The sequence below is a fragment of the Haemaphysalis longicornis genome, unplaced genomic scaffold (assembly GCF_048455015.1).
Source record: "Haemaphysalis longicornis isolate Haplotype H1 unplaced genomic scaffold, Haemaphysalis longicornis Haplotype H1 scaffold_4, whole genome shotgun sequence".
Lineage (NCBI taxonomy): Eukaryota > Metazoa > Arthropoda > Arachnida > Ixodida > Ixodidae > Haemaphysalis > Haemaphysalis longicornis.
Genome location: NW_027526361.1, coordinates 150346134 through 150372207, shown reverse-complemented (window position 1 = coordinate 150372207; position 26074 = coordinate 150346134). Strand labels below are relative to the sequence as shown.

At 46.6% G+C, this 26074-nt stretch overlaps 1 protein-coding gene across 1 annotated transcript in view; it reads left to right on the top strand.

Moving 5' to 3' along the window:
• The window catches only part of LOC144180612 (uncharacterized), a 30489-nt gene extending 5351 nt beyond the window's left edge, over positions 1-25138 (top strand). The window contains exons 2-3 of the mRNA XM_077708929.1: positions 12361-12621; positions 24652-25138. Coding sequence (XP_077565055.1) covers positions 12361-12621; positions 24652-24885 — 495 coding nt within the window. The 3' untranslated portion in view covers positions 24886-25138. The remainder of the gene's footprint in view (positions 1-12360; positions 12622-24651) is intronic.
• Positions 25139-26074: the final 936 nt, after the last annotated feature.

The following is a 26074-nucleotide window of genomic DNA, read 5'->3' as shown; positions in this document are numbered from 1 at the left end:
TAGAGTTACTGCGGGAATCGCTAAAATCTTGCTGGCTGCAGAAGTTCGACGAGTTGAAAAAGGAGTTCCTGCCAGCAGTCTGGGAGCTGGTACGCTGATTCGAAAAAAAAAATAGTTCGTGGAAAGCGACGCCAGCTGCCTGGTGGAGTGGCGACCTGCACGCCAATCCGGTTTCCGCCGGCCTTCTGGTCTGTTCAGCCCTTATCGGAACAAGGCAATATCTCTACACCGGCGTTTGGCGGTTACTCATCCTCCTGCAACACGAGTAAAAAGCTACGGACGAACGGCTGAAATCACTTTCGCATAGCCAGCAGCCGCATATGCTTTGCTAGCTAAGAAGAGGCCCTCGAGCGCATCTCGAACCACCGGAGAAGCATACCACTAAAGGAATTTTTCAGCGAAAATGCTTGTGAATAAAAATAGTTGCAGCGTTTTCGTGCATGTTATGTCATTGTACATGTACTTACATAAACAGCTCACATCGTCGTTGAAAAATAAACTTCTTTGATAGCTGCCAGTCGGTTAATACATTTTAGTGCGTCCTGAAAATGTGTGACTTCTGGCATATGCTTTGTGTAAACACAATATCAGAAAACGAGAAGAAAGGAAATAACAACAAACTTCAGTAATCACGACACAAAAGGCAGCACCACCCGGAGCAACTTCAACACATTGCATGTCGCCGATAATCGATACGGGAAGTGGCAGTGACAAAGCCTTGTACCTAAAAATGAGCGGGTTTCTTATGAAAAATGAGCCACACTAAATTATAAACCTGGGTAGAAATAAAACAGTAGCCCTGTACTACCCCTAATAAATTAATAACTGCAGTTGTTAAAACACCCAACTTCATTCTCGGACAGAGCTACGGACGCTACAAACTGGCACTGCGGCCGCGGGAAGGATCTATTTTGTTAAGTCTCGTCCTTTCTTTTTGTGTGTGCGTGTTGCATATAAGTGCATGTGCATTCGTATATGCAACCGTAGGTCTCAAATCACCACGGCTGCCGCGGAGTACGCATGGGGGCAACACGTTCCAGACCACTAGACCAACGCAGAAGCCAACGGAAGGGTGTCGTTTCGGCTGTAATTCACCAACGGTGTACCGGGTCGGACGCAGCGCCGCAACCTACCTGTTATTTTTTTAATTGGCGCCGCGTAGTGTAAAACGGGCCATTGCAAAAAGGTTGATGGTAATAGGGCGTCTGCATACTTTGTTTTTTTTTTTTTACGGCGAAATACGTTTGATGTAACTTCAATTTATTTTCGGGTTACAGCAGACGCAAGTATGATTTTTGACTTTCGGGGGCGTCGGACGTAGCTAAAAAAAAAACTAAAAATCAGGTTAACTGGGTTGTTTATTCCTGGAAGGGGCTCGATGGGAAAATACGAAACGGTAAGGGCGTTTTGTACCGGGTTGAAGCGGCAGCGAACAAACGAGAACGTTCAAATAGGAACATGCGAAATGGGAAAGGGTGGAAAGGGAAGGTCGTTTTGCGCCAGGTGGAAACAGGAGGGAAAAAGCGGGAAGGATGAAATGGGAATGGGTTCAAACGAGAACCTCCCTCGTTAACACGTATGGTATGATGTATTTGCCTGCGGTTGCGGTCGATTTCCGATTTCTGTTCCTCTAGGCGTCTAATTATACCGATTCGTAAACTGCCTGCCGAACTGCGAGGAGATCGGAACGCGGCCATATTTGAATGAATGTTTTCGTGAGAGCCAGCAAGCCTCCACATGGGGAGAGGCAGCGGTGCAGCGGAAGTGCTTACAACGTTCAGCAGAGATGTAAATTGCAACCGCGGTCATTTGTGCCATATCCCGCAGAACTAGTCATGCCTTAAGGCATTCGGAGAAGGCAGATATTGTGAATGTACCAAACACGCAACCGGAAGATGTTACGGGCTCAAACAAAAATATACTTCTTTCCCTCTTCCACAAATGATGCATTTTGAGTAACAATTGCACTACGTATTTCTAGCTACCTGCTTGTAGGGTAATACTAACTTATTTAGAGCACAATTTGCTTTCGAGGTTTCTTTTCGCTCCTAATCGTCCCGCTTCAATCACGCAGTATTTGCCGATATTAGGGACGGTTATGCTTGTATCACTCTGGGGCATATCGTTACAAATATTAAAGAGCCTCAGCCACGTTCTTCGCAGCTAGCGAGCCTAGTTACCAGACCGTGAGCCGAATTCCGTGGATGCCGACACCACACTGTTGGTGCTGCTAATGGCTTCTCAGTGCGACAAGACTACATCTCGATGGACAATGTCTTGGAAACTTCAGTAGCGCATAACGTCCGAGCGGGAACAGCAGCTTCATCTCCGTGGACAGCTCGCTTGCACCTCAAGGTAGATAGCAGCTTCAATTTGTCGCATTGTACACGCGCGATGTTTTTTGCGGAACTCCACGTCCCTCATAGTGAATATTTTAAGGTTCACATGTGCATGTCTACCCAGTGAACTACCGTCGGCCACACCAAAATAGAAAAGAGAAACGGCAAGATGAGAGCCGTTTCATTTTCCGTGGCAAGCCCGCCGGATGTAAACTCCGCTTCGATGGCGGCAGGAAGCTTCGCGGCGTTATCGAAGTAGAAGCCAGACGTATGCCACGGAAGAAGGCGGGGGACATTGTCGCCGTTAATCAATCCTGTGGGACGACACGAGTAATCAACACGGCCGGTTGTGTTCCGGAGCCCTTCCGGCACCCTGTACGATAGAAAATTCACGCATCTCCACGAAGTGAATCATGACGAGTGGGCGAAGCATGGGCATCGTTCTTACTGTAAATCACCCGTGAGAGTGCTTAGTCCTGCTAAAACGATTTTCAATCCAATTCAATTCAATCCATTTTAAGTTAATCGAAACCATTTCAATTTATTCTAATCCAATCCAATTCCAATTCAATCCAATCTAATCCAATGCTCTTAGGGCATGCCCAGCATAGCTCTCCAGTTGCGCGCACTCTATCTCTTATTCCCTCTCTCTCTGAACCTTTTGTTCACAGATATTTCGGTTTACAAGGGGCTGAACGTATCTCTCTCTCTCTCTCTCTCTCTCTCTCTCTCTCTCTCTCTCTCTCTCTCTCTCGTTTTGTGAACCTTCTATTTATTCTCGTTAACCTTTTGGGAACCTTTTGTTCACAGATGTTTAGATTTACACGGTGCTGTGCGTCTCTCTGTCTCCCTCTATCTCCTTCTCTCTCTCTAACCTTTTGGGAACCTTTTATTTTGTTCTTGTTAACCTTTCGTGAACCTTTTGTTCACAGGTGTTTCGATTTACACGGTGCTGAGCCGTAAGCACGGAAGTCGGACGCCGGACGGACAAGCCTCGGCCTTAACGTGCTTCGGCCATAATAACCTGTGGGTTCGAGTATGTTGATGTTCGATGATAATCCACCGTTAAGCGCAAAACGTTTCAGACATATAACATGACTCACGAGCACAGGCGACAGGAACGTGCTTTAAAAAAATTCGCCGCAAAGATGACTGACCCTTTGGACCCCACAACACGGACGCACTTCAGGAAGCTCTTTCATATGGAGCGCAGTCGAGACGAGTTATCATCGAGATAACGGTGTTGCATTGTTTGTCAGAAATGCGCGCCGAACTTTCCAATTTTCTGTCGGATAGGCCGATACGCCGAAGTTTTCGCCAGAACATGAAGAATGTAATTGGACGTGGGCAGGGCATGTAATGGACGTGGGCAGGACATGTAATGCGAAGGCATGATAACCGTTGGTCATTAAGGGTAACAGAATGGATCCCTAGAGAAGGCAAGCGAAGCAGGGGGCGGGAGAAAGTTAGATGGGCAGATGAGATCAAGAAATTTGCGGGAATAAATTGGTCGCAGTTAGCACAGGACCGGAGTAATCGGAGATTGATGGGAGAGGCCTTTGCGCAGCAGTGGGCGTAGATAGAATGGTGGTGATGATGATGATGACGTGTAGAGAGCACATAATGTGCATCCAAGAAGGTTGTCATCGCTTTTGACAAGTGCTTGTGTAGTATGGGGTTGTGGAAAGGCTACGCCTTCTTCCCTCACCTACTTAGCTGCACTAGATGGCGTATTGGTGTCTGCGTATTTCGGTTTCAGAAAGAGTGCCTTAGGAAGGACCAATCTGCGTAGGTTGGAAATATTAACTGACAATAAATGGTAAATAAAAAAACTCTACATCATCAACAAACTTTGCTGCCGTAGAAACTAGGGGTGGATCACGAAACAACCCGAACGCGTTTGAAACGCATGTCTCAAAATTCCACTGCCAAAACAAACTGGCTATTTCCCCTCGTGTTCAAAATCCATCCTCTCTTATGCACATGTTAGCCATTGCCCCTTCCCGAGCCCCCTCGACCTCCTTCCTCTCCGCTAATGGTCAAGAGATCCAGAGTCAAAAGGTCCAAAATGTCAAAAGATCCAATAATCACGTTACAGCCCAGTCAAAAGATCCAACGGGTCAAATGGTCCAATGGGGGTCAAAGGTCCAAAGAGTCAGATGATCCAACGAGTCAAAAGGTCCAAACGAGTCAAAAGATCCAACGAGTCAGGAGATCCAATGGGCGAAAAGGTCCAAGAATTCCGAAACCGCATCAGAAGTTACAACGAATTATGACAACCTTCGGCGCCATGGCTAGGGTATGCAATTTAGAGACGACGTTATTTTATTGTATTTTTAGTGTTGTTTTGGCTCCCATACTTAAACTTTCCCTTCTAAATGTAGAATCTATGCACTTGGCGCTCCGAATTAGGCCGTGGCTCATTTGAACGTTATGAACAACACTATCCATGAAACTTGTTTTTATTTCTCATTATTTTCTCAGGTTGTTCTCCTTTCCCATTCCTCTGTCATTAGATACTATTACATTAGAATAATTTCGTAGTTATTGCTTGTGTAGAATGTGAGCTTCAGGGTTGTCAACGAGCCACGACCCATGTCGCTCTTATTCGGCTATGCTGCGCTGACTTGTATGATTGCTGCTGAAAATATTCATCTAGTAATCAAAGTCAATATCCATCAAATAAATGACCATTATAGGGCTCATGATTACGCCAACAAAAAATCGAGATTTCGAATATAAGGGCTACGTTTATACACTTTGGGAAGCTTGTTACTACCTAGGGTTCGAGGCGATCCGAGTTGAAGTACGTCATGATAACCTGAAGCTGCTAGTTGCAGTCCGCGTCTCTTTTTTAGGTGCGGAGTACCTCAGGACTGCACAATGTACGTCCGCGTCCGTCCTCATAGCATTTACAATCGCAAAAAATTCCACAGGCGCCGGCAGGCTTTGAGCCTGTGTTTGGTAGACCAGACAGAGTTAGTGACAGTCGTCTTACCCATTGGTCTACGACCGTGAGTTAGTACCCGAAAGTCAAACGGCTTACTCCCTCACCTGTAACAGTGCGGAGTACCTTAGGGCCTCCCAATGTCCGTCCGCGTCCATCCGTGCGCACACCGCCATCAAGCGAAAATCAAGCGAAATTCGCTTAGAGCCGTGAGATGCAGTTTCATTTAGGGAATAATCAAGGTGCAACTCGCGGCTCAAATCGAACAACGGTCGGGGCGCAAATCGGATGTCATTTGGGGTGCAACTTGGATGTCATTTCGAGTCCCCGTACTCTGCACCCTCGCCATCATCCACGGAGTGGAGATGCTGCTATTTTTTGACACTGTCGATAATTTATTGCCAACACCTGCTTACGTGGCGTCGCTCCCATAAGTGATTTTTCCCTTTTGTGCAGCTAAAGAGGTAGAGGTGGTGAGGAGCTGATAATGACATTGGTCTCGGGTAAGAACAAAGCCACGGCCAAAGTATGACCAGTATGCTTTGTGAATGAACACCGACAATGAAAAATGAGCTCTCCTTTCAGCAAACTAACTCTATGTACGTTCCAGAAAGCATAAAAATGTATTTGGGTTTTTTAAACACACTAAACACACCGATTTCCTGGAAATAGGGGTGGCGCCGGGACGGAAACGTCCGGCGGGGTAGAGAAGGTGCCCTTGGTAATGCATTCGTGATAAGGGATTATGTGAGTTGCGTTATAAGCAAACGGAAGAGCACATGGATGCCGAATGCCAAAAAATTACAAGTTGTTTGCGATTGAGTCAGAAAGAGGCTGGTTCCTATCCCCTAGCAAAGGCGATCAATTACGCAGCTGCTATGACAGGTACTTGAAAGTGGAAAAAAATTGTTACGTTCACCTATTTTTAAAACACAGATATTGTGATAATAGGTCGCTAGAAAGAAAACGATATATGCAACAATAATATTATCGCAATGCTACAGTCATTCCGGCAACTATTTCGCAGATAAATAGTGCTTCATCTATTAAGGCCGCATGAACTTTTAACTACGTTAAAATAACGCAGAAATACGAGCAAGAACACGTGTAATCAATAAGTACGATTTTCGTGCATGCAACTGCCACGAGGCACACGTGTTGCTGCCTACAACGCGCGCTTCAAATTGTTTTTGTGCCGAAAGCTCCGTGCACCGAAAAGCCCCGAAACAGAAATGTCCTATACTGAAAGACCGGAGCCGGTAAACGCCATTGTTAATGTGCGCTTAACCATTAAGATAATTTCCCATGCCCGTAACGCAAACGTATTTCTGTAGGACAGCAACATGCATATACTTGCACATGCACGCAACATGCACATGCCAAATGCAAAAAATTACGCCCACCTCCCATCGCGGGAACCCTCGTGTGATGCGACGCATCTCATGGGGGGTTCCATTGGCGTTTTCCATCGTATTGATTACACCTATAGCAGGGATTCTCACGCAAAATAGAGGTTGGCGTAATTTTCCATTTTCACCATGCAATGCACATGCAGTACACCTATGCTCAGGTACGGTCTTTATTGCAGACGAGAATGAGTGCCTTGTGGTCCGTAAAGTGCACAGTTAGGGGCTCGACGCATTAAGCAATCGTCGAGTACTGCGAAAGAGTGCAAGCGTAATGCGGACGACCGTCGACTGAGACCGTCGGAGCGCGGCATGCCGCTTTATATTTACAGCGCCCGAAGGAGGGGAAAAGCGGAGAGAGAGAGTACTGCACATGTGCAGAGCCGCCCACCGGCGCCTAGCAACGGAGTGAGAGCGCGCTGCGCCAACCCGCAGCTGTTTGGGAGAGAGTGTTCGCTATCGGAGAGAGGAGAGGAGGAGAGGCGCAGCTGTGCGGACAACGCCGGACAGACGCAGGCAGGACAGAGGGGCGAGCATGAGATGCGTTGCATCTAAAATAGTACCGCGAAGGACATTGATGGGTTACAAATAAAACAAATAAAGTTCATTTTGGAGAGCATTTTGTAACCACTCACTCACATTTACAACTTGGCTTTATCATCAGGCGTATTTCAAGAACGCATGAAACAGGCAAAAGTAACTGTGGTCTTCAAGTCGGGTGACAAAAATAGTCTCAAATTATAGGCCAATCTCTGTACTTTCAATTTTCTCTAAAGTATTTGAAACAATAATATTTTTAAGTTTGGATTGTTTTTGCACAACACATAATCTAATTGCACCCCATCAGTACAGTTTTCGCAAGGGAAAGTCTACAGAACTTGCTTTATTAAAACAAAAAGAAATGATAATGAGTTCATTCGAAGATAAAGAGTTAGTTATGGGAGTGTTTGTAGATTTCTCCAAGGCATTTGACTGTTTAAATCACCGCACACTTTTATTGAAGCTCGAGCACTACGGAATACGTGGTCCGCATCTTAATCTTCTGCAGTCGTATCTTCCAGATCGAACTCAGCCAGTAGTAATAAACCGTGAAGTTTCAGCTCCCAGCTTTTGACCGCAGGTAACCCTCAGGGAAGCATATTAGGCCCATTATTGTTTAACATTTACATCAACGATATTGCCAACATTACAGATCAAGCTTCCTTCGTCATATACACCGATGACACTAGAGTGTTTGTTCAATCTGAGATCCCCGATAAGTTGTGCAATATCGTAAATTCGACACTCCAAAGACTTAACAATTAGAGCTCCGCAAATTCATTAAGAATAAACAGCAAAAAAACTAAAGCAATTATCTTCACTCCTTACCAGAAGCACCTAAATTTTGATTTCAACATTCACATCGGTGCGAAAAAAGTTGCGGTAACCTCAGAAGCTGCAGTTCTAGGAATAATATTTAACGGACATTTACTGTGGAGCTCGCAAGACGATCACGTTCTTACAAATCTAGCGAAAATTTCGGGAATTCTATGCCATTTCAGGTATATTTTACTCACTCGTCTCAAGTTACTCATCTACAACTCCCTTTTTTCAACCCAGATATACTACTGTTCTCTGGTCTGGAGCACAACTTCTAAATCCAATATAAACAGGATTCTTACGTATAAAAACGCGCTTCGCCATAACGCAAACGCGCCATGGGATGCACCCACACACAATCTTTTCTTAAATTACAAGATACTGCCATTCCCGCAGTTATACAACTACAGGCTTATTGTGATGTATAAAAACAGCGTTAAAAGCAATAGCTAGGCATTGCTGTCTCTGTGTAATCTGGAGCTTTGGCGGCTTCGTACAGTTTTGGCCGTCAGGCAAAGTGGTTGATACGTTTTGCTAGAACAAACCAAGGGTTAAACAGTGTTGAAAACCGTATGAGTAGGTTACTGAATGAATATCGATAAAAAAACGTAAATATCTTGAGCATTAGTACTTCAGCCCTAAAATTAGAATTACAGATACGTCATCAATAAGTTTTTGGCACTTGAAGTTATGAAGGCTATATGTAAGTAATAAAATGCAGTATTAAAACCACGGGGACCCCTTATCATATCTGTGTGCATGCATGATATTTATTAATGTTCTTTCTTGTGAGTTGAATTGTTTGTGTAAGACAAAATTCTTGCTACGGTGTACAGGGGTAGTGTGGCATCATTTAGACGTTTTTATGTTCTGGACTTCACCTGACACGTTGTGAATTTCTTTTGTATTGTACTTAGCAAGGTATATTTAGATGTTTTATTTCGTTTTTCATTGCTGTCATCAATTTGTAATGATGAAAAGATAAGCATCTCTATCGTTTTTTACGCGTCGTTTTCATTCTGTAAATCACATGTATGAATTTTTGTTACCTAGGAGATAGAACAGTTGTATGTTTTGTATGTTTTTTTATGTTTACATTACTCAATTGGCTTTGTGTTACTACGGCAAAAAAATTCTGTATGTTAGTTGTTCTCCATGTGTGCACAAAATTTCTGCCATTGCTGTATGCCATGGGTACTGGGACCTCGTCAAGCTGTCGCATGACAAGCTTTTTGTCCCATTTTCCCTGCATTTCTGTGTATTAGGAATGCTCAAATAAACAAACTTCAAACTTCAAACTTGAAAGAAAAACAAGCATTGGCTCGTAAATTGGTGCTTAGAACGAATGAACACACTCCTTCTAGGGAAAACGAAGCGGCAACGGAAGTATAGTCTTGACCATTAGCAAACAAAAGTGCGCCAAGGTGAGGCCCATACAGAAACTAGATCACTTGACTGGCCTTAGCCGTGTGAAAAAATACAAGTCAGGATGTCTCATATTGGACCTCTTGAGTCGTTGGACGTTTTGACTCGCTTTAGCCGCGTCAAAAGGTCCAATACGAGTCAAAAGATCCAATGGGACAAAAGGTCCACAGTGAGTCAAAAGATCCAACGGGTGAAAAGATCCAACGCGCCAAAAGATCCAATATTGGACCTTTTGACTCGTTGGATCTTTTGACTCTTTGGATCTCTTGACTAGGAATCACTATAACTGTATTCTATAACTGGGGGGGAGGGTAGGCGAGGAGGCGGGAGATCCGTTTCACTGATAAGGCGTCCCTGCTTTCCTTCGATCGTCCGCGGAAACACCGAAAACACAGGCGTCAAAGAATGCCGTACAGACGAAGTACAGAAGCGACGAAATAATTTACCAAAAATAGTGTCGAAATACAGGCGGAGTAATAACAAGCAGATCTTACCACGCCCTTCCGACATTAAAGGGACACTGAAGGGGTTTGTAAACATTAAGTGATTTATAGCGCAAATTGTAGTCCGGAGTCCCTAGGCCACGTTTCGACCACACTGGGTGGGTTCACGTGGATTTATTTATTAGAAAAATCCGGATGAATTTTGACCACCTGGGGATCTTTAACGTGCGCCGAAATCTCGTACACACGGGCGTTTTGGTTTTCACCTCCATCAGAACATCGGCCGCTGAGGCCTCCATGCTAATATAGAAAACCTAACTATCCCTTCTCTTTACCAGGCCGAACACTGGTGACCCGGCCGGACCGAAGCATTTAAATTTCGCCGAAGAACAGACACCTTATTCCTCTGCTGCAGTACTTTTTATTTACTTGCAGCAGGGAGAACGTCCGTCTTTGCCCCTCAGGCGTACCGAGCTCGCACAATGCCAGGCGGGGCTCCCCTGCTCCTTACTACTAAAAGGGTTGCTCCTCTCGCCAGCTCGAGGAGAGGGCTTTCGCGGCAGGGGTAGGCGCAACACGCGGGAAGAAAGACAAGGATTATGTACCGTAGGATTTTGAGACAAGGGGGGAGCGGGGCGGGAAAGCTGTGAAGGGGGTAATGCGTCATGGGGAAACGTGCTACACCCGAAACTGTATAATCATGCCTATCGTTTAAAAAATTGTCGGGGTAGAAAGGTCTGCTTACGTCCTGTGAATTCGAAATCTTGGCCATACTATTCGACAAGTTCCTTACTATCACATCGTATTTCCGTCATTTTCTTCGCTTTCGTCTCTTCGCTTTTTGCACAAATTACTTCGACCGGATTCCTTTCTGCTACACCATGTTTGCGTCTCTTTTTTACTTTCGTTTGTCGTCTTTGGGAGTGTACATCAAAATCATCAACAGGCAAACTTATGAAGCAAGCAACAACATCCGAGGGATCCCAGTGTGGCGAGGTCATTATGCACCTGTGGTACTCACGTGCCAACAAGTTTGGTTGTCACGGCTTCACCTTTCGTTCCATCACTGGCAATGTGAGGAGACAGTGAAGTGTTTGCTCGTGGATCTTGTACTGTGGAGATCCGGATTATAGTGCCTCTCTGGCGTACTGAATTTGCGGATTCCCGAGGGAACATATACTGATGATGTCAAGGCCATATATCCTTACGACATTTTTTAACAGACAGCGTTGTTAGAATCATTTTTTGTATTGCTCCGTGGCTGCTAGCCGTGCCCTATCAGCCCTGCTCATCAAGCATCCGCGGAAGTACGTCATTGCTGCCACCCGAAAGCTACGATGCGAGGACTCGCCTAAATCTGGAATATGGCAAAACGGCAACTGAAGTGTGGAAAGGAGGACAATGATGCCATTGCGGAGACGAAAGAAAGGACATCCATTTTCAGAAGCTGCCGCGCCTGCGCAGTAAAGTTCCTTCAAAGGCCGGTTGGCGGTAGTATGCTCGGCCCACACGATCGCCAGCCGTGCCCGCACCTGACGTCATCACACCTAATCGCCCATCCACCCGAAGATAAACATTTAACATTTCGGTAATTCACGTGCGGAAGCCACACCTATGCAGTAGTGGAAGACTGCGGATTATCTTCGACAGACTTGGGTTTTTTTATTGCGCTGAAATCGAGACACGCGGGTGTTTTTCATTTGGTTTTCTGCTTCCATCGGAAAAACAGCCGCCGCGGCCTGGAATTGAACTCGCGCACTTGGGCCCAGCTGCGCAGCGCCTTCAGGCAAGTTCACACTTTCGTCGAAGTTGCCGTGCCGCCCTGCCGACGGCCACCAGCGGCGTCGAGCCGCGTTGCGGATGGAGGCTGCCGCGCGACTCCGGGGGCGGCCTTGGGAAGGGCGGCACGTAAAGACCGATGCAAGTGTGCACGTAGCTTTAACCACTGAGCCACCGCGCCGTGTTTTGTGCCAGAAGTAATACTGGCACTGGGTCACCAAACTAAAACAGGGAGCAAAGGATACAAACTACTCTGTCAAATCAAAGAAGGTAAACGTTCTCAGTTGAAACGAAATAACATAAAACCAAGTATACAGCGTCCAGTGCATGAAGCTTTGTGGGCGCTTCTCTTTTCCCCACCAAAAGTGTGTGCTTACGCTAGTGAGGTGCAAGAAAAAACAAAAACGGTAAATTCAGCAGGTTTAATGCGGGTTTTAAGGAAGTGCATATGTAGAATCATGATAATCAATTGAAGGCAGCGAATACGAATACATAAACCGAAGTCAACATTATCATGCGTCGTGCTTTAACGTTTATTCAATGTGTTCATATTTCGCGTTTACTTAATGTAGATGCACCTGAACAACAAGAATGGACTGCGTAGGTGCTGGAGAAAGGCTGAAAAAATTGATAACGTGTGGCGTCCACTTGTCTTTATGCAGCTCCTCGATTTCACTGTGAAAAGTGCGTCGGGGTTGTCTACTCCAGCGGAAGCCCTTTCCAGCGATACCGGGCTCGACGTAAAGAAGATAATGCACGGCAAGCTTGGACTCCCACCGAACCTGCAACTTCTCTTCTATGCTGGCAAAGAACTAGAGGACAGCTACGTCCTGGAGTATCGGGGCGTCCGTCAAGGAAGTGAGATTCGCATCCTCACGTGCTTGCGTGAAGGTTACCTCACGGCCCTCGAAAGAGATGTGGAGGTGCTTTCATTTGTTTTTTGGTTTTCACTTTTACGGTGACCTTACCGTTTTGTTATTTGAAAATGCAACTCATTTTCACCGCTGTTTTTATGGTACTCGAAGAAAACAGAATTCAGCCATGTGTTTGCAGAGGGCTTAAAATTGTTTAGTTCAGCTTACCTGCATAACTGGCAGGTTTTTGTTCCCAACTCTAGTATGGTAGGCTGACAGGTATTTACGGCAGGTTGTTTATTTTCGGGTGGGCTGCTTGACGGAAGACTTTTCTGCTTTCTATGTGAATGTTGCGTGCATAGTATACCTAATTTACGATAGACCACCATTTTAAGTAGCCACGCGGCCATGGACGAAAGCACACACTACATTAAAATATTTAAGTCGACAACCGGCGTCATTTAGCTTCATTTAGGGGACAATTTCCGGTGCAAAAACACACATTGAGGAAAAATTCCCCGCATTTCCCCGAGGGGAAGAATGTGAAAGTGCGAATGCACGAGTTGAATTTGCGCGGTTCGGTAATGTTCGCGAAAGAGAGATCACACACACACGCACAACTACAAAGAAAGAAAGATGCATTTATTCACAGACACCTATTTGTGTTGTCGTTGTACTTGATTGCTAGAGCGGATCTCAGCTTTGAAATTTCGTGTCAGTACTCCTTTAAGCGGGTGCATTAGCCCCTCTCACGCCCGATACCTGGCCAATCCCCCACGTGGGTATGTGCCATGTCAGCGGCCAGGCAGCGCGCGCCCATCTCCCCCCGTTGCCAAGGAAGACGAGGAGATTCCTGGCCAATCCCCTACGTGGGTATGTGCCATGTCAGCGGCCAGGCAGCGCGCGCCCATCTCCCCCCGTTGCCAAGGAAGACGAGGAGTGCGCGCACCCGCAGCTGTTGCTATGCGGACGGCGGCGGACGCTTCAGGCTCGCTTAAGAAGTGCATTCGCACTTAATATCCTCCTGTAAAGTTTTCAGTTCGTCGTTTCCGTTGACGTTCAGCTTCGCGTGCCTTAGTTGTATCTGTAGCTTCTTGACGTAGTTTGAATGAGTTAAGGGCATAAGGCGCGTTCGTAGCACTTGCTCCTATCTCGTTTTTGTAGCGCAGTTGGAAGAGCACCCCGTAGCTCCCGTTGCGGCCAGAGAGGCGTGGGATCGAAACCGGGCGCCGCCAACTATTATTTCTTTTTGTGGTGGGGTGGGAGAGGTGCGGATGGACGGACGACGCACGCAGAGCCCAGAGCAAGATATCATTCGCATCTAAAAGGCGCCGCGACGAACTGGTGGGGAGTATCAGGAGAGTGGTGTGGAGGTCTGGGGAATTAAAGAAAAGCGAATGGATGAGACAAAGTCGAGCGATCTTGCAGCGGAGTACCAGTGCGGGGATTACAAGGGATGCTTTGATGTTGCTGATGCTGTGGTGAGCGCTATATTTGGAAGCGATAAAGCGAGCGGCGCAGTTCTGCGCAGTTTCGAGAGAGTTGATTAAGTACGCTTGGTAAGGATTCCAGATTGATGATTCCTATTCTAGTTTGCTCGTGACGAACGTTTCATAGGCGAGTTGCCTGGTCGATGAAGGACATGATGCAGGAGATCTTCTGGGGAAGCCAAGGGATTTGGATGCACCAGCAGCAAGTGTTTCGATGTGTTCGGACCATGATAAGTTTTTTGTGATGAGAACTCCCAGATAACGGTATGATTCTGTTGAAGAGAGGGTGAGAGAGCTTAACGTATATACAGTGGTTATACTGGAGCGTTTTTGTGTTATTTGCATGAGTTTGCACTTATCAATGTTTAGCTTCATTAAATTTTTTTAGCACCACCTTTCTATTTCATTAAGGTCGTGTTGAAGCAGTTCTGCATCGGTGTTGCATTCTATCCGGCGGTACAAAACGCAGTCGTCCGCGAGGAGGCGAATGGACGATGAAATTCTGTTAGGCAGGCCGTTTATGAAGATTAGGAAGAGTAGGGGAGCTAGTACCGAGCCTTGAGGAACTCCTGAGATAACTTTGGTTGAGGATGAGTGGTGGGATCCGAATACAGTGAACTGGGAGCGGTTAGTAATAAAAGAGCGAATCCATGATAGTACAAAGAAGTCAAGGTTAAGGCTAGAAAGTTTCGCTAGTAGGCGCTGAGGGGAACGCGATCGAAAGCTTTAGAAAAGTCCAGGTAAATGACGTCAGTTTGAACGGAAGAGTCAAGGTTAAGGTGAAGGTCAGCAGTGAACTCAAAAAGTTGGGTTTCACATGAAAGCCCGGCCGGAATCTGTATTGTTTGGGAAAGAAGTATTTGTTGCTGTCAAGGTGACGCGCAATTTGGGAATATATTATGTGTTCTAGTAATTTACACGCGATGTATGTTAGCGAAGGATGATATTAGGATGATATCAGCAACACTGGTCGAAACAAACGCTTTCTTAACATTGTAGGTTTTACTAGGCAAAGCTATGCATCTGCTTACAGATATAGAAAATTTGAGGGCTAGAGCATCATCATCATCATCATCATCACCAGCCTATCTACGCCCACTGCAGGGCAAAGGCCTCTCCCAGTCTTCTCCAATTACCTCGGTCCTGTGCCAACCGTGACCACTTTATCCCCGCAAACTTCTTGATCTCATCTGCCCATCTAATTTTCTGCCGCCCCCTGCAGCGCTTGCCTTCTCTAGGGATCCACTCTGTTACCCTTAACGACCAGCGGTTATCTTGCCTTCGCATTACATGCCCTGCCCACGTCCATTTCTTCTTCTTAATTTCTACCAATATGTCTTTAGCACCAGTTTGCTCCCTGACCCACTCCGCTCTCTTCTTGTCCCTTAATGTTACACCTAGCATTTTCCGCTCCATTGCCCGCTGATTCGTTCTCAATTTAAGTTGAACCCTCTTAGTCAGCCTCCAAGTTTCTGCCCCGTAGGTGAGTACCGGTAATATGCAGCTGTCATACACTTTCTTCTTCAGCGACAATCGTAGGCTGCTATTCATTATCTGGGAATGTCTTCCATATGCACCCCACCCCATTCTGATTCTTCTAATTATCTCTGCCTCGTGGTTGGGATCTGGGGTCACAACTTGGCCTAAGTAGATATATTCGCTTACCACTTTCACTGCCTCGCCACCTATCTCAAACTGCTGTGCTGTCCCGAGGTTATTGATCATTACTTTAGTTTTCTGCATATTAATTTTCAGGCCCACGGTTCTACTCTGTTCGCCCAGTGCAGAAAGCATGCTTTGCAATTCGTCCCCCGAGTTACTTAGCAACGCAACGTCGTCAGCAAATCTGAGGTTACTGAGGTATTCTCCATTAACCCTTACTCCCACCTGTTCCCAATCCAGCGTTCTGAATACTTCTTGTAAGCATGCTGTGAATAACATTGGAGAGATTGCGTCTCCTTGTCTGACACCCTTCCTTATAGGTATTTTACTGCTCTCCCTATGGAGGATGATGGTAGCTGTAGACCCATTATAGATATCCTCTAGTATTCTTACATATTGCTCATCTACCCCCTGGTTCCGTAATGCCCGAATGACTGCTAGGGTTTCGACCGAGTCAAATGCTTTCTCATAATCTATGAAGGCTAAATATAGGGGTTCATTATACTCAGCGCACTTCTCTATCACCTGATTGATCGTGTGAATATGGTCCATTGTTGAGTAACCTTTACGGAACCCTGCTTGTTCTTTAGGTTGACTGAAATCTAAGGTTGCAGAGATTCGGTTAGCGATTTCCTTGGTAAATACCTTGTAGACGACTGACAGTAAGCTGATCGGCCTGTAATTTTTCAAGTCCATCATGTCGCCTTTCTTATGGATTAGATTAGGATTAGGATTAGATTAGGGCTAGAGCAAATTTAGGCAACTTGGGGATCTTTATTATTTGCCTAAAAATGTTTCTCCCTGGCATTTATGTTTTTCTTACTCCACCGGAAAAAATTATACCTGACTATAGGTCTATAAGTGCATCGAAAAATACTTTTATTTTGTTGTGCGGGAGTAACAGACATTGAGGTAAAACAAACTAACGAAACTCCTTCCCTCTGGAAATGAGGGTGCCAGTGAAGTTTTCCCTCAATGGAAACGAAAACAAAAGCCTCTCTGCGAAAATAAAAACCAATAAGAGATATGAAAAAAAAAAAAAAAAAACATAGTTCAGAACAAAGCCCTAACATCTAGAAGCACACGCTGCTTACTCATGTCGCGGTAAGCACGCGTAGCCAGGACTTTTTTTCGGGGGGGGGGGGGGGGGGGGGGGGAGGCGGAGGGGGAGCTAAAGTTGTTTTCAAGCCCGCCACCTCCCCCCCTACCCCCGACAGAGAAGAAGCGAGGTAGTTTAAAGGCGCCCTTAAAGGCTATGAAGACAAAATACATGTTTGGTTCATTCAGCAGACTGCATTTTCCTGATAACAATGATACCAATCTTATCGCAAACTTCAAACGAATAATCGAGATATGAAATAAAACATCAAGAAGCGGCCACTTCCCACTCACTTTTCGGCGATTTCTCTATGACATCACAGGATCTTTTTACGACTGGCGTCAAACGACCTAAGCCCCCGCCAAGGAACATGGCTGCGCGATTGTAGAGGAGCGTTTAGTTTCATTGATGCTATCATTTCAATTGCTACGTGCAGTTAACCCACTCATGATTACGTTTTAGTGCTGCCCTGTACTAAATCACTCCTGCCCACATTACATCACTGCAGCTTGAAAATCGGATTTTTTTTTACATTTGTTGCATTGCTGCGGTTTCAAAACGCCTTCTGGGAGGAGCAACCAAAGGCTAGTTGTTTCAAATTCAACAAGGTTGGATTTTGTCTTCAAATGGGCTTAAGGTCTCTTATGTTATTGGTGTTGATTATGATGGTATCTAGTGCCAGATGAAGTTGTAAACTGGGAAAAAATCCGCAGATCGCATGGTGCAAATCTGCGCCCGTGATACGGAACGTATACAGCACGCACGGGCACCTTGTGCAGGAATTGCATTAAATGACCATAGTTTCATGTGATTTCAACGTGTGTGGTATGATGAGTATGAAATCTGCAATAAAATGTCGCAGGCCGTAACAATGGGATTTTTGTATTTTGTTGCTATTGTCCAAAACGCAGAAGAAATTTTTTTTTTGCTGATTAGCATTCTACGCCCGATCGCGTGGTGTGAAACGGGGTAACAAAGGTCACAATAACGGGCACATCATGCGACAGCTGCTACCTCACTTGGAGTTGCGTGCCTGTAGATAAAGGAAACTACTAAAACTGCATGAGAACAAATATATTTTTAACTTTTCATGTACTTCAACTGTTCATGTAATTCATGGACAGCTGTAACTCTTCATGTACTTAACGCTGTCCCGATGCACTTTGAGTAACCCTCGTCAACTTTGTGCATCATAGGATATTTAGGCGTTGATATGAGTAGAATTTCCGTTTTTCCTCTTTCTAAGTTACCTATCCGCTTCATATCTGGCGCTCCTTTCAACAACAAATTCAAACTCAAATATTGTATTAGAAACAAAATGAAATATAAATTTTTTGGATCACAGACATAAAGGTACTGTGACGTCGTGTAAATATTACAAAGCGATTATTTAAATATTAAACGACACAGTGATCAGGCAAGGATAAATCAGGGGTCAGAGGAAGAAAATGACTTAGAATTGCGTCGTCTTTTGTGTGTTGCATGGCACTTCGAGTGTGAGCTTCCCAAAGCAAGGGCGCTTCGGCCCTTGCACCGTTTTGGCATGTCGGCGTTTTTGTGACTCAGGACCCTTATTATACACTGCGCTGGGCAGACGCCGCCCAGGCAAACAGCGGCCGTGGACGCAATGGAGGGGCTTTTGTTGTGACCGAGGTCGAAGATGGCCACCGGGTATTTGTTAATGTATCGAACGCCGTCTGCCTATGGCAGGGGCTGGTGACCGTCAAGCCTTCACGTGTAGGATAAAGTCTGGAACTCGCTGGGCAAGCCGCAGCATGCCCTTTTCGTCAACTCCCTGTTCCCCAGTTTCGTAGCTTAGCGAAAAATACCGACGAACGAATCTGCCTAATCGCGGAGGAGAAAATGACTGTCTGCAACATCGCTTTCTGAAGGGGACACGCAGTGCCCGCAAGCTGAGCCCATTCAATTATCCAACGCCAACACCCTCCCGGGCTCCACAGAAACGTGAAAAAGAATGAAGGGGCGACGCGCAGAAGAGGGGCATACTTTGCTATGCACCCCAACCACGAAGCCGCTCTGCCCAACCACGACATTCATCCCCCTAAAGCACACGTTTCGCCCAATACGCAGACCCATCGTTTTCTTCAGTTAACTGTCGGCAACCGCCGCTTGCATGTGGTTCTGTTTACACACACCAAATATCGTCTTTTCCCTTTCGGCCCTTTATCGTACCAGTCTTCACCCAGCAATGGCGGGCGGCCTCTCTTTTTTTCCGCCGCGAGTCAGTGCGCACCACTCCTTGCTTCCCCGGTTATACCGCGACGAGTCAATATCGCCTGCTGAGAACGACTCAGCCAGCCAGCTATTCTCTGTGTGGCGACGTGCCACACACAAAGGGGCACAACGTGGGCTGAGCTTACCCGAGGGAGCCTTCCCTTTTCGAGCGGCACCATCCTGACCCGGGCGCTTCGTTTTCTGTAAGCACCAATGCGTTAGCACAGGCATTGGGTCATGAATGTGTTTAACAGTGACACATCCGAAGGATATGCGCCTTTGTTCACAGGCGACGTACCAGGCATAACAAGCAGCACGGCGCCGGCCGGGAAAATTTCGGGGGGAGTGGGGGGAAGGAGCTGAACCCTTGTCAGCCCCCCACCCTTCCCCGGCTACGCCACTGGAACTGGCGACTTGCGACAGACGGATAGAGGAACCCGCGTGACGGAGGCAAACTAGACAAACCGGGAGTTCACAACAGCGACTAGAACCCAAACCTTGATCGAGATCTTGCCGAAAGTCGCAAGAAAATCGCCGTCATTCATAATTTTCTCTTGCTACGAGCCTGGGAATTTAGCCAATTTGGTGAAAAGGAGGCACTACGCGCGGCGCTGTGGGCAGAACATGGTTCCTTAAAAACTACGGTGTGACGAGAGGGGTGCAGTGAAAATTTCGGGGTGGGAGGAGGGGGGGTTGAACCCACCAAACGCCCTCTCTGGCTACGCTGCTGACGCGCTTGTAGGTGATCTGGCAGACGAGAGCGACCGAGCGCTGCTGTGGTGTGGCGTGATGCGAGCGACGACGCCTATTGGCTCCATTGGGACGTGACATCCCGTGACAATTGTGCGCGCAAGAGAAATCCCCGCATAGATTTTAATCTCTAACTAGATCTGTAAGCTCCATACGAAGCACATCATCACTTTACCTCCCGGCCAGTCCCTCCGAGTGGCTACGTGTAAACATTTCAAGGGCATCATCATCGTCGTCGTCGTTGTCATTATAGCACGGGGATAAAGTTGGCTATCCCGCCGGGCACATGGTGAACAAGTGAGCTCGAACAAGCTTCGCTTGAAAAGTTTGGTGACGCCAAACTATTTCCTGCGAATTCTGGATTCAAAAACTATTAGTCTCTAGTTTGTCAGCGCCGAGTGATTCTTCAAATGTCGCTGCTAGTGGGAATATGTAAATCCGCCACAAGATCGATACTAGCCGATCCTGCTGAGTAGAAGTGTGAGACGTCTTGTACGTTTTCATTGGCCCGCAGCAAATTGCAATGGTAAATCAGCCGTCGACTACGGACCAGCGTTCTGGTTATATGCCCATTCCCTTGCGCGGGCATCGTTACGTGACAAGTATCTGGGAACCAATCAATGCAGTATCTACAATGCCGTGCGACAGCACCCCAGCTAGGACGGCTTTCTAGCCATAGCTAGAATGCCGTCCGATGACCGAGAGCGTGTGATGTTGTTGTAAAGAGGTTCCGTCTAAGCTTCCTGTTAGCAGATACCGGTGGTTCGAGTGCGGCTCCTGTATGCTTTGTTTCTGTGTACATCTTACGTTTCAATTGTTAGTTTTGGTAGCTTAAGTTAGTTTTCGATAATTGCGGTTATTTCAACGCAAAGCGTTCGTAATCTCGTCGAGCGTTTTTTGCCATTAGCTTCATTATATTGCGACGGCCCCATACCCTTGGAAACGCATCACGTGACCCGCCGAGCTCCGCAAACGGCCGCGTCCACTAGCCGCCGCCTCCGCCACCACTGCCGGCTTGGCGCATGCGCTCTCCGTATCTGGGTCAAAGCCTACCGCTTGACTTGCCGCACCTGTGCGAGCTTAGCCATGGATGAGAGCGATGCCGGGCCCTCTTCTCTGAGCGTTACGCCGGAACTGGGGGCTTGGAGCCGTTGTAGGCAAGGGGCGTCTGACCCCCTCGCGGTTATCGCCCGGCGAACTGCCTGTCTGCAGAGGGTCCAGAATTCCAAGCGCGCGAAGCTAGCCTCGGAGTATGCGGAAGAGCGAGCCGTTCGGATTCCAAAAAACGCCTGAAGGGGGACCACAGCCGTACACAAAAGTGGCGCTTAGACAAATCTTAGAATTATTGCCGCTACATGAAAGTTTAACCAAGTGAAAAAAAAAGACTTAAAGGGACACTGAAGTGATATGTAAACATTGCGGGATTACTAGCGCAAATTGTAGCCCGGAGTCCCCAGGCCATGTTTCGACCACTCTGGGCGCGTTTACGCGATTTTATTTAGTAGAAAAATTAATTCGAAAATCTTGTCCTCCTCTCTTTACGCTCGCCCATTTTCTGTGGCTTTTTCGTGTGACGTCAGGAGGTGCCGAGCTCGCAATTGGCTGCGCTACTGCACGGCTCCCCGGCCTTCAGACAGAGTCAGTCGGCCCAGCGTTTCGTCCGCCGGCCGCCGACGGGTCGTCGCAATTCGTTCGCTCAGTTGAAACGAAGCCAGGACACGTTTGTGAATGGAAGAATGTGCCTTTCTTTACTTGGTTAGTTTGTACACTGTATCTAGCTCCAAGTCAAGGTCGCTTCGCACAAGCGCAGCACAAGCGCACATGCGATGCTTCGCTGACTGGTATGCCAGTAGGAAAATATAAGGCCTCTTGAAGGCGGGAGAAGAGTCAGCGAAGTCAATATAGGTGCTAAGGAAATAAAATCAACTGATATTTTTACCGTACAGCGTAAAACTAGGGTGCGGGAAGCACTTTTTTTGCGCTGGGCGAACGACCACAGCGGTCAGCAGCACGACTACGCATCTGCGAACGCTTTTCCGTCTACGAAATGCAATTGCTAGACGTGAGCTATTGTGGAAACTCGGGGTACGCTTACTGCACGAGCGCAATACAACAAATAGTCACCTAAGCTGCTTGAAATGCCAAAACTAAATAAAAGTGTAAACGTGTTGTACAATATATACCTTATATCCTTATATTACCAAGGTCGGCTGAGCCGGTCTCGTGGCCTAGTGGTCTGGGGCGCTAGGTGTGTTGTCGCAAGTGTTTTGCAAGTCACGAGTTGGAGTCCCCGCGGGTACGTGGTTTTTTTTTTTTGCAAGTTAACTTTTTCGTTTTTTGCCGATGTTTTCTACATTGAGTTCACCTTTTTTTGGGCCGCAACGTTCATGGCTCCACGAACTAGTTCACAGAACGCGCGCAGGCTGGCACTGGCGCGCTAGCCAGTTCTCGTTGGCGTGCTGTTGCCATAAGCACCGACTGCTTGCGGCCAGTGGGCACAGGCCAGAATGAACAGACCCTTGGCCTGGTGCGAACACGCTTTTTACGGTACAGGCATGAGTGAGGCAAGCTCCAAATATGGGGGAAAAGCGCATGACATTTGGGCGTCTGCGGGTACGCGGAGGGCGTCCATGCACTGCGTAGGCCTCGGCTAGTGAATGCTACGATTCCAAGCCGTGCTGGGAGGCTTATCTTTATGCATTTTCACAGCTGACAACATGGCAGAAGTGCGGTACGATGATTACTCAATTATTGAGAATGCCCATCCAACAACGCCACCAGTTGTGTTTTACAGAACCGAAACCGAAACCGAAACTTGTTTGCTTGCTCACCTTGGGCATCGTCCAATCACGGTGCCCGCTCCTCCTAACGTCACAGCTTTAGTTGGTGCGGCCGCCGCAAACCGCGCATGGTAGTTTTTCTTCTTTCGCGCTTTGTAAAATAATTACCGATTTGTCAACCGGATAAACAATGAAAAGTGTGCTAATTTGAGCCAGTCTACACAGTCCAAGCAAAACGGGAGCTTGACAAATTCACTTAAGTGTCCCTTTAAGTAAGCTAAGTCATGCTTTCGCTTTCCATATTCACGGTTTGCTGGTCTAAGCCGCAATATTTTTTCTGTTAATTACTTTTTGTGAGGTTTGTTTACATGACGTTACTTTAATTGAGGCCGAAGTACTGCCACACGAGACATTTTTCATCAAAACGGAGGTGGATGTTGCTTTAGTGGAGTGCTTATAATACCGCCGTATGTCACTCTATACACAGCGTTCAATTAAAAGGCCGTTAGCTTCGAACAGATCCCTGGCGCCAACACGTGAGTGCCAAGATTCTGCTTATATTCAGCTTCACAGTTCTGGTTACCTTAACGTCCGATCTAAAAACGTTCTCAGCAACTTCAAATTTCGATATCCGCCGGCATGTGCCAGTGGTCGGACTTGTAATTTGAAATGCACTGCGCGCATTAGGTACACTTTGAATAAGATGCAATCAGAGAGTCGAACTATAGGGCAGCGGTGGTGATGCATACTCGACTGCCATTTAAGAAGCCTTACTGAGCTCCCATGCTGACCAAAAGTGAATTAGTGCTGTTTTCGACTGAATTCTATTCCGTTTGCGCGATTTGCGGCTTAGGCCTTTCTTAAACCCGTTTTGCTCCAACAGACGCCAACTCCGGCTTTCCGCCTAATCGGTCACGTAATGATTTTACGTGATTTTGTCGTTTCTGGCACATTTGAAAAAGGGTTCTACGCGATGGCAGCCTTTTGAATGCAGTGGATTACCAGAGGTACAGCAAACAAAGACCCGGATTGAACATAACTCCTGTTGGTGTGTAGGCTTCAATCGCGCTCAAATAATTGCGTTGACAATAATTGGGGCACGAAACAAACTGCCGGGGATTTGAAATGGCCAATAAGGTCTTTCTGCCGGGGTCTGAAATAGTTCGATCACCATATATTACGAAAACTCTCTAGCGATGGTGTATAAACTTGTTTAGGTCCACACCTCTCAAATGCGAAAGCCGCAGCCCACAAACAGAAGAGAAAAAAATACAACAGCCAGAAAGAAGCCATACGTTCTGTCTCTTATCATTGCGGAAAGTTAAAAAGAAGTGTTGTGAGTTGCCTAGGCCATTCTCAGACTTAAAATGCTTTTGCGGCCACATATCACTGCGGACTATGCCCTGTAGTTTGTTTATTCGTGGTTTTTGTTATCTGCGTCTGGTGGCGCCAAGCTATTGTTTGTATATAAGTTAAAAGGGAAGCGCGCATTTCCGTCTTTCTTTTCTATGTTGCGCAGGCTGTCTGCCTTGATAGGAAGAGTGTATCACCTGTCTTCACTAGAATGGAATGTTCGCCCTTGATCGCCATTGTTCTACATCGGATTGGATGGTTCTCAAAGGTTTACTCGTAAGGATAATGCTTGCGAGGCAAAAACCGCATTCCAGTCGGAGACACTCGCCAGTGCGCGTCGTTTTGGCGAATGCTACTTCGCCGTTTGAGTGTTCCTGGGCTTCTTGGCGAAGCACAAGTTTCCTACAATAAACTTTGCTCTTGGAAGGAACCTGCGTCATCTATGGCTGCGTGTTGATATAAAAACGAAATTATAATAACGCTGTTTTGTCTTCTAAATTCAGCTTCATACCCCCGCCGTGCGCTCTTACGTTTCTCCCGTAGCAATGCTTGTTCTCTCGGAGCTTTTGCCGGGCGCTGCTACAGAATGTGAGTGTTGACAAAATGGCGCTGTTGTACAAGTGTGGTGGAGTGCTCACCGCGTTTCGGTTTACATCCCTGTGGTTCCTTGATAGACAATATTGAGTGATGAATATATTCAGATCAACAAATATCTCTTTTGGTGCTACAGGAAGAAGAAGCCATTGAGATCGCAGTCGTGATGCGCCCAGGCAAGCACGTCTTCGTGAAGACATCTCTACGCCAAAGCATCGGCTGCATCAAGCGCAGCATCGAGGAAGCGGCAGGAGTGCCTGTGGCCCAGCAAACACTAAGGCTCAATGATGAAGACCTTGGCGACGACCAGACAGTCTCTTTTTACCGCCTGCACAACGGCGGCGTTGTTTACTTCTATATAAATGAATAAGTTGACGTCACCCACAGCAGAAGGGGAGGAAGCCTCAGATAGAGGGAATAGAAACAAAGGGTTTGTGGTGGTCGTGTCACTGATTTTCGAAACGTGCCTGCTTCAACGCGTGCCAGTTCAATCTTCCTTTACACTTCGGAAGGCTTTTTTTCACGGAAGGTGTGTTTTACATTCTCGCGGAACACGTTTTAAATGCACAGTATTACAATTATGAATTTATTAACGGCATCGTGTGCCCCGGAGACAGCCTTTGCTTCTGGAACCTGCTGTTACAAATGTATTTTCTCACTTTATATTGCCAGAAACAAACTGTAATAAAGATTTTTCTGCTGTGTCTTTATTTCACACGACTCCTGCATACCTTCCCGTTTCTAAACAACGCTACTTATAGAGAAATAGATGGTGGAAGGATCTTGCGCTTCTGTTTCATTCTGGTATTTTCCTAAAATAGGAACGCAGTTATGCAACACCCGTTTGATTTAAACCGAACAATGCGAAAGCTTCTGGGCAATTTCGTCCAGCTATTTGGTGTAGGCATATAAGATATCGCCTTCATCGCGTTTCATAGCTGCACACAATAGAAGTTTTTCATGCGTTCACGTGATCTGCGATGGGCCTCAGACCAAGATGCTCTGTAATGCCTGCGGGTCTGGAAAGTACGTTGAATGAACTAATGTGCTAGTGGAAGACGGTTTCGAACACGGTAAGTTTGCTAGCTGCTTGTTGCACACAGCACAAAGGGACTCGGAAACGAAGTTAATATTGCCGCGAACCATACATTGGGTTTGTTTATTTGTGTTTTGCTTTTACCGCCCGGCTGCGCCAGTCTGCGTTATCTCTGCGCCAAGGGAAGCGCGTGTTCCATTCTTTCTTTCTGTGCCGCATGTGTTATCTGTTGTGATAGGGAGAGCATTCCGATCTAACGTGAACAGCCCAGAATATTCTTTTTGGATCTACTATGTTCTCGATGCGAATCGACGTTTCGAGAACCACGCGCGCCGAAAGATAAAAAGCCTGCAGTGCGGACGCCCGGGCATTCGATTCGACGACACTCGCCTGTGCAAGTCACTTTGTTGACCGCTGCTTCGCCGCCTCTGTATTCTTTTGAGTTGTTAGGGGAGCACAAGTTCGCTCCAATAAACGTATTTCTCATTCAAGACAACTGCTTCGTCCTTGTCTTGGTGACATC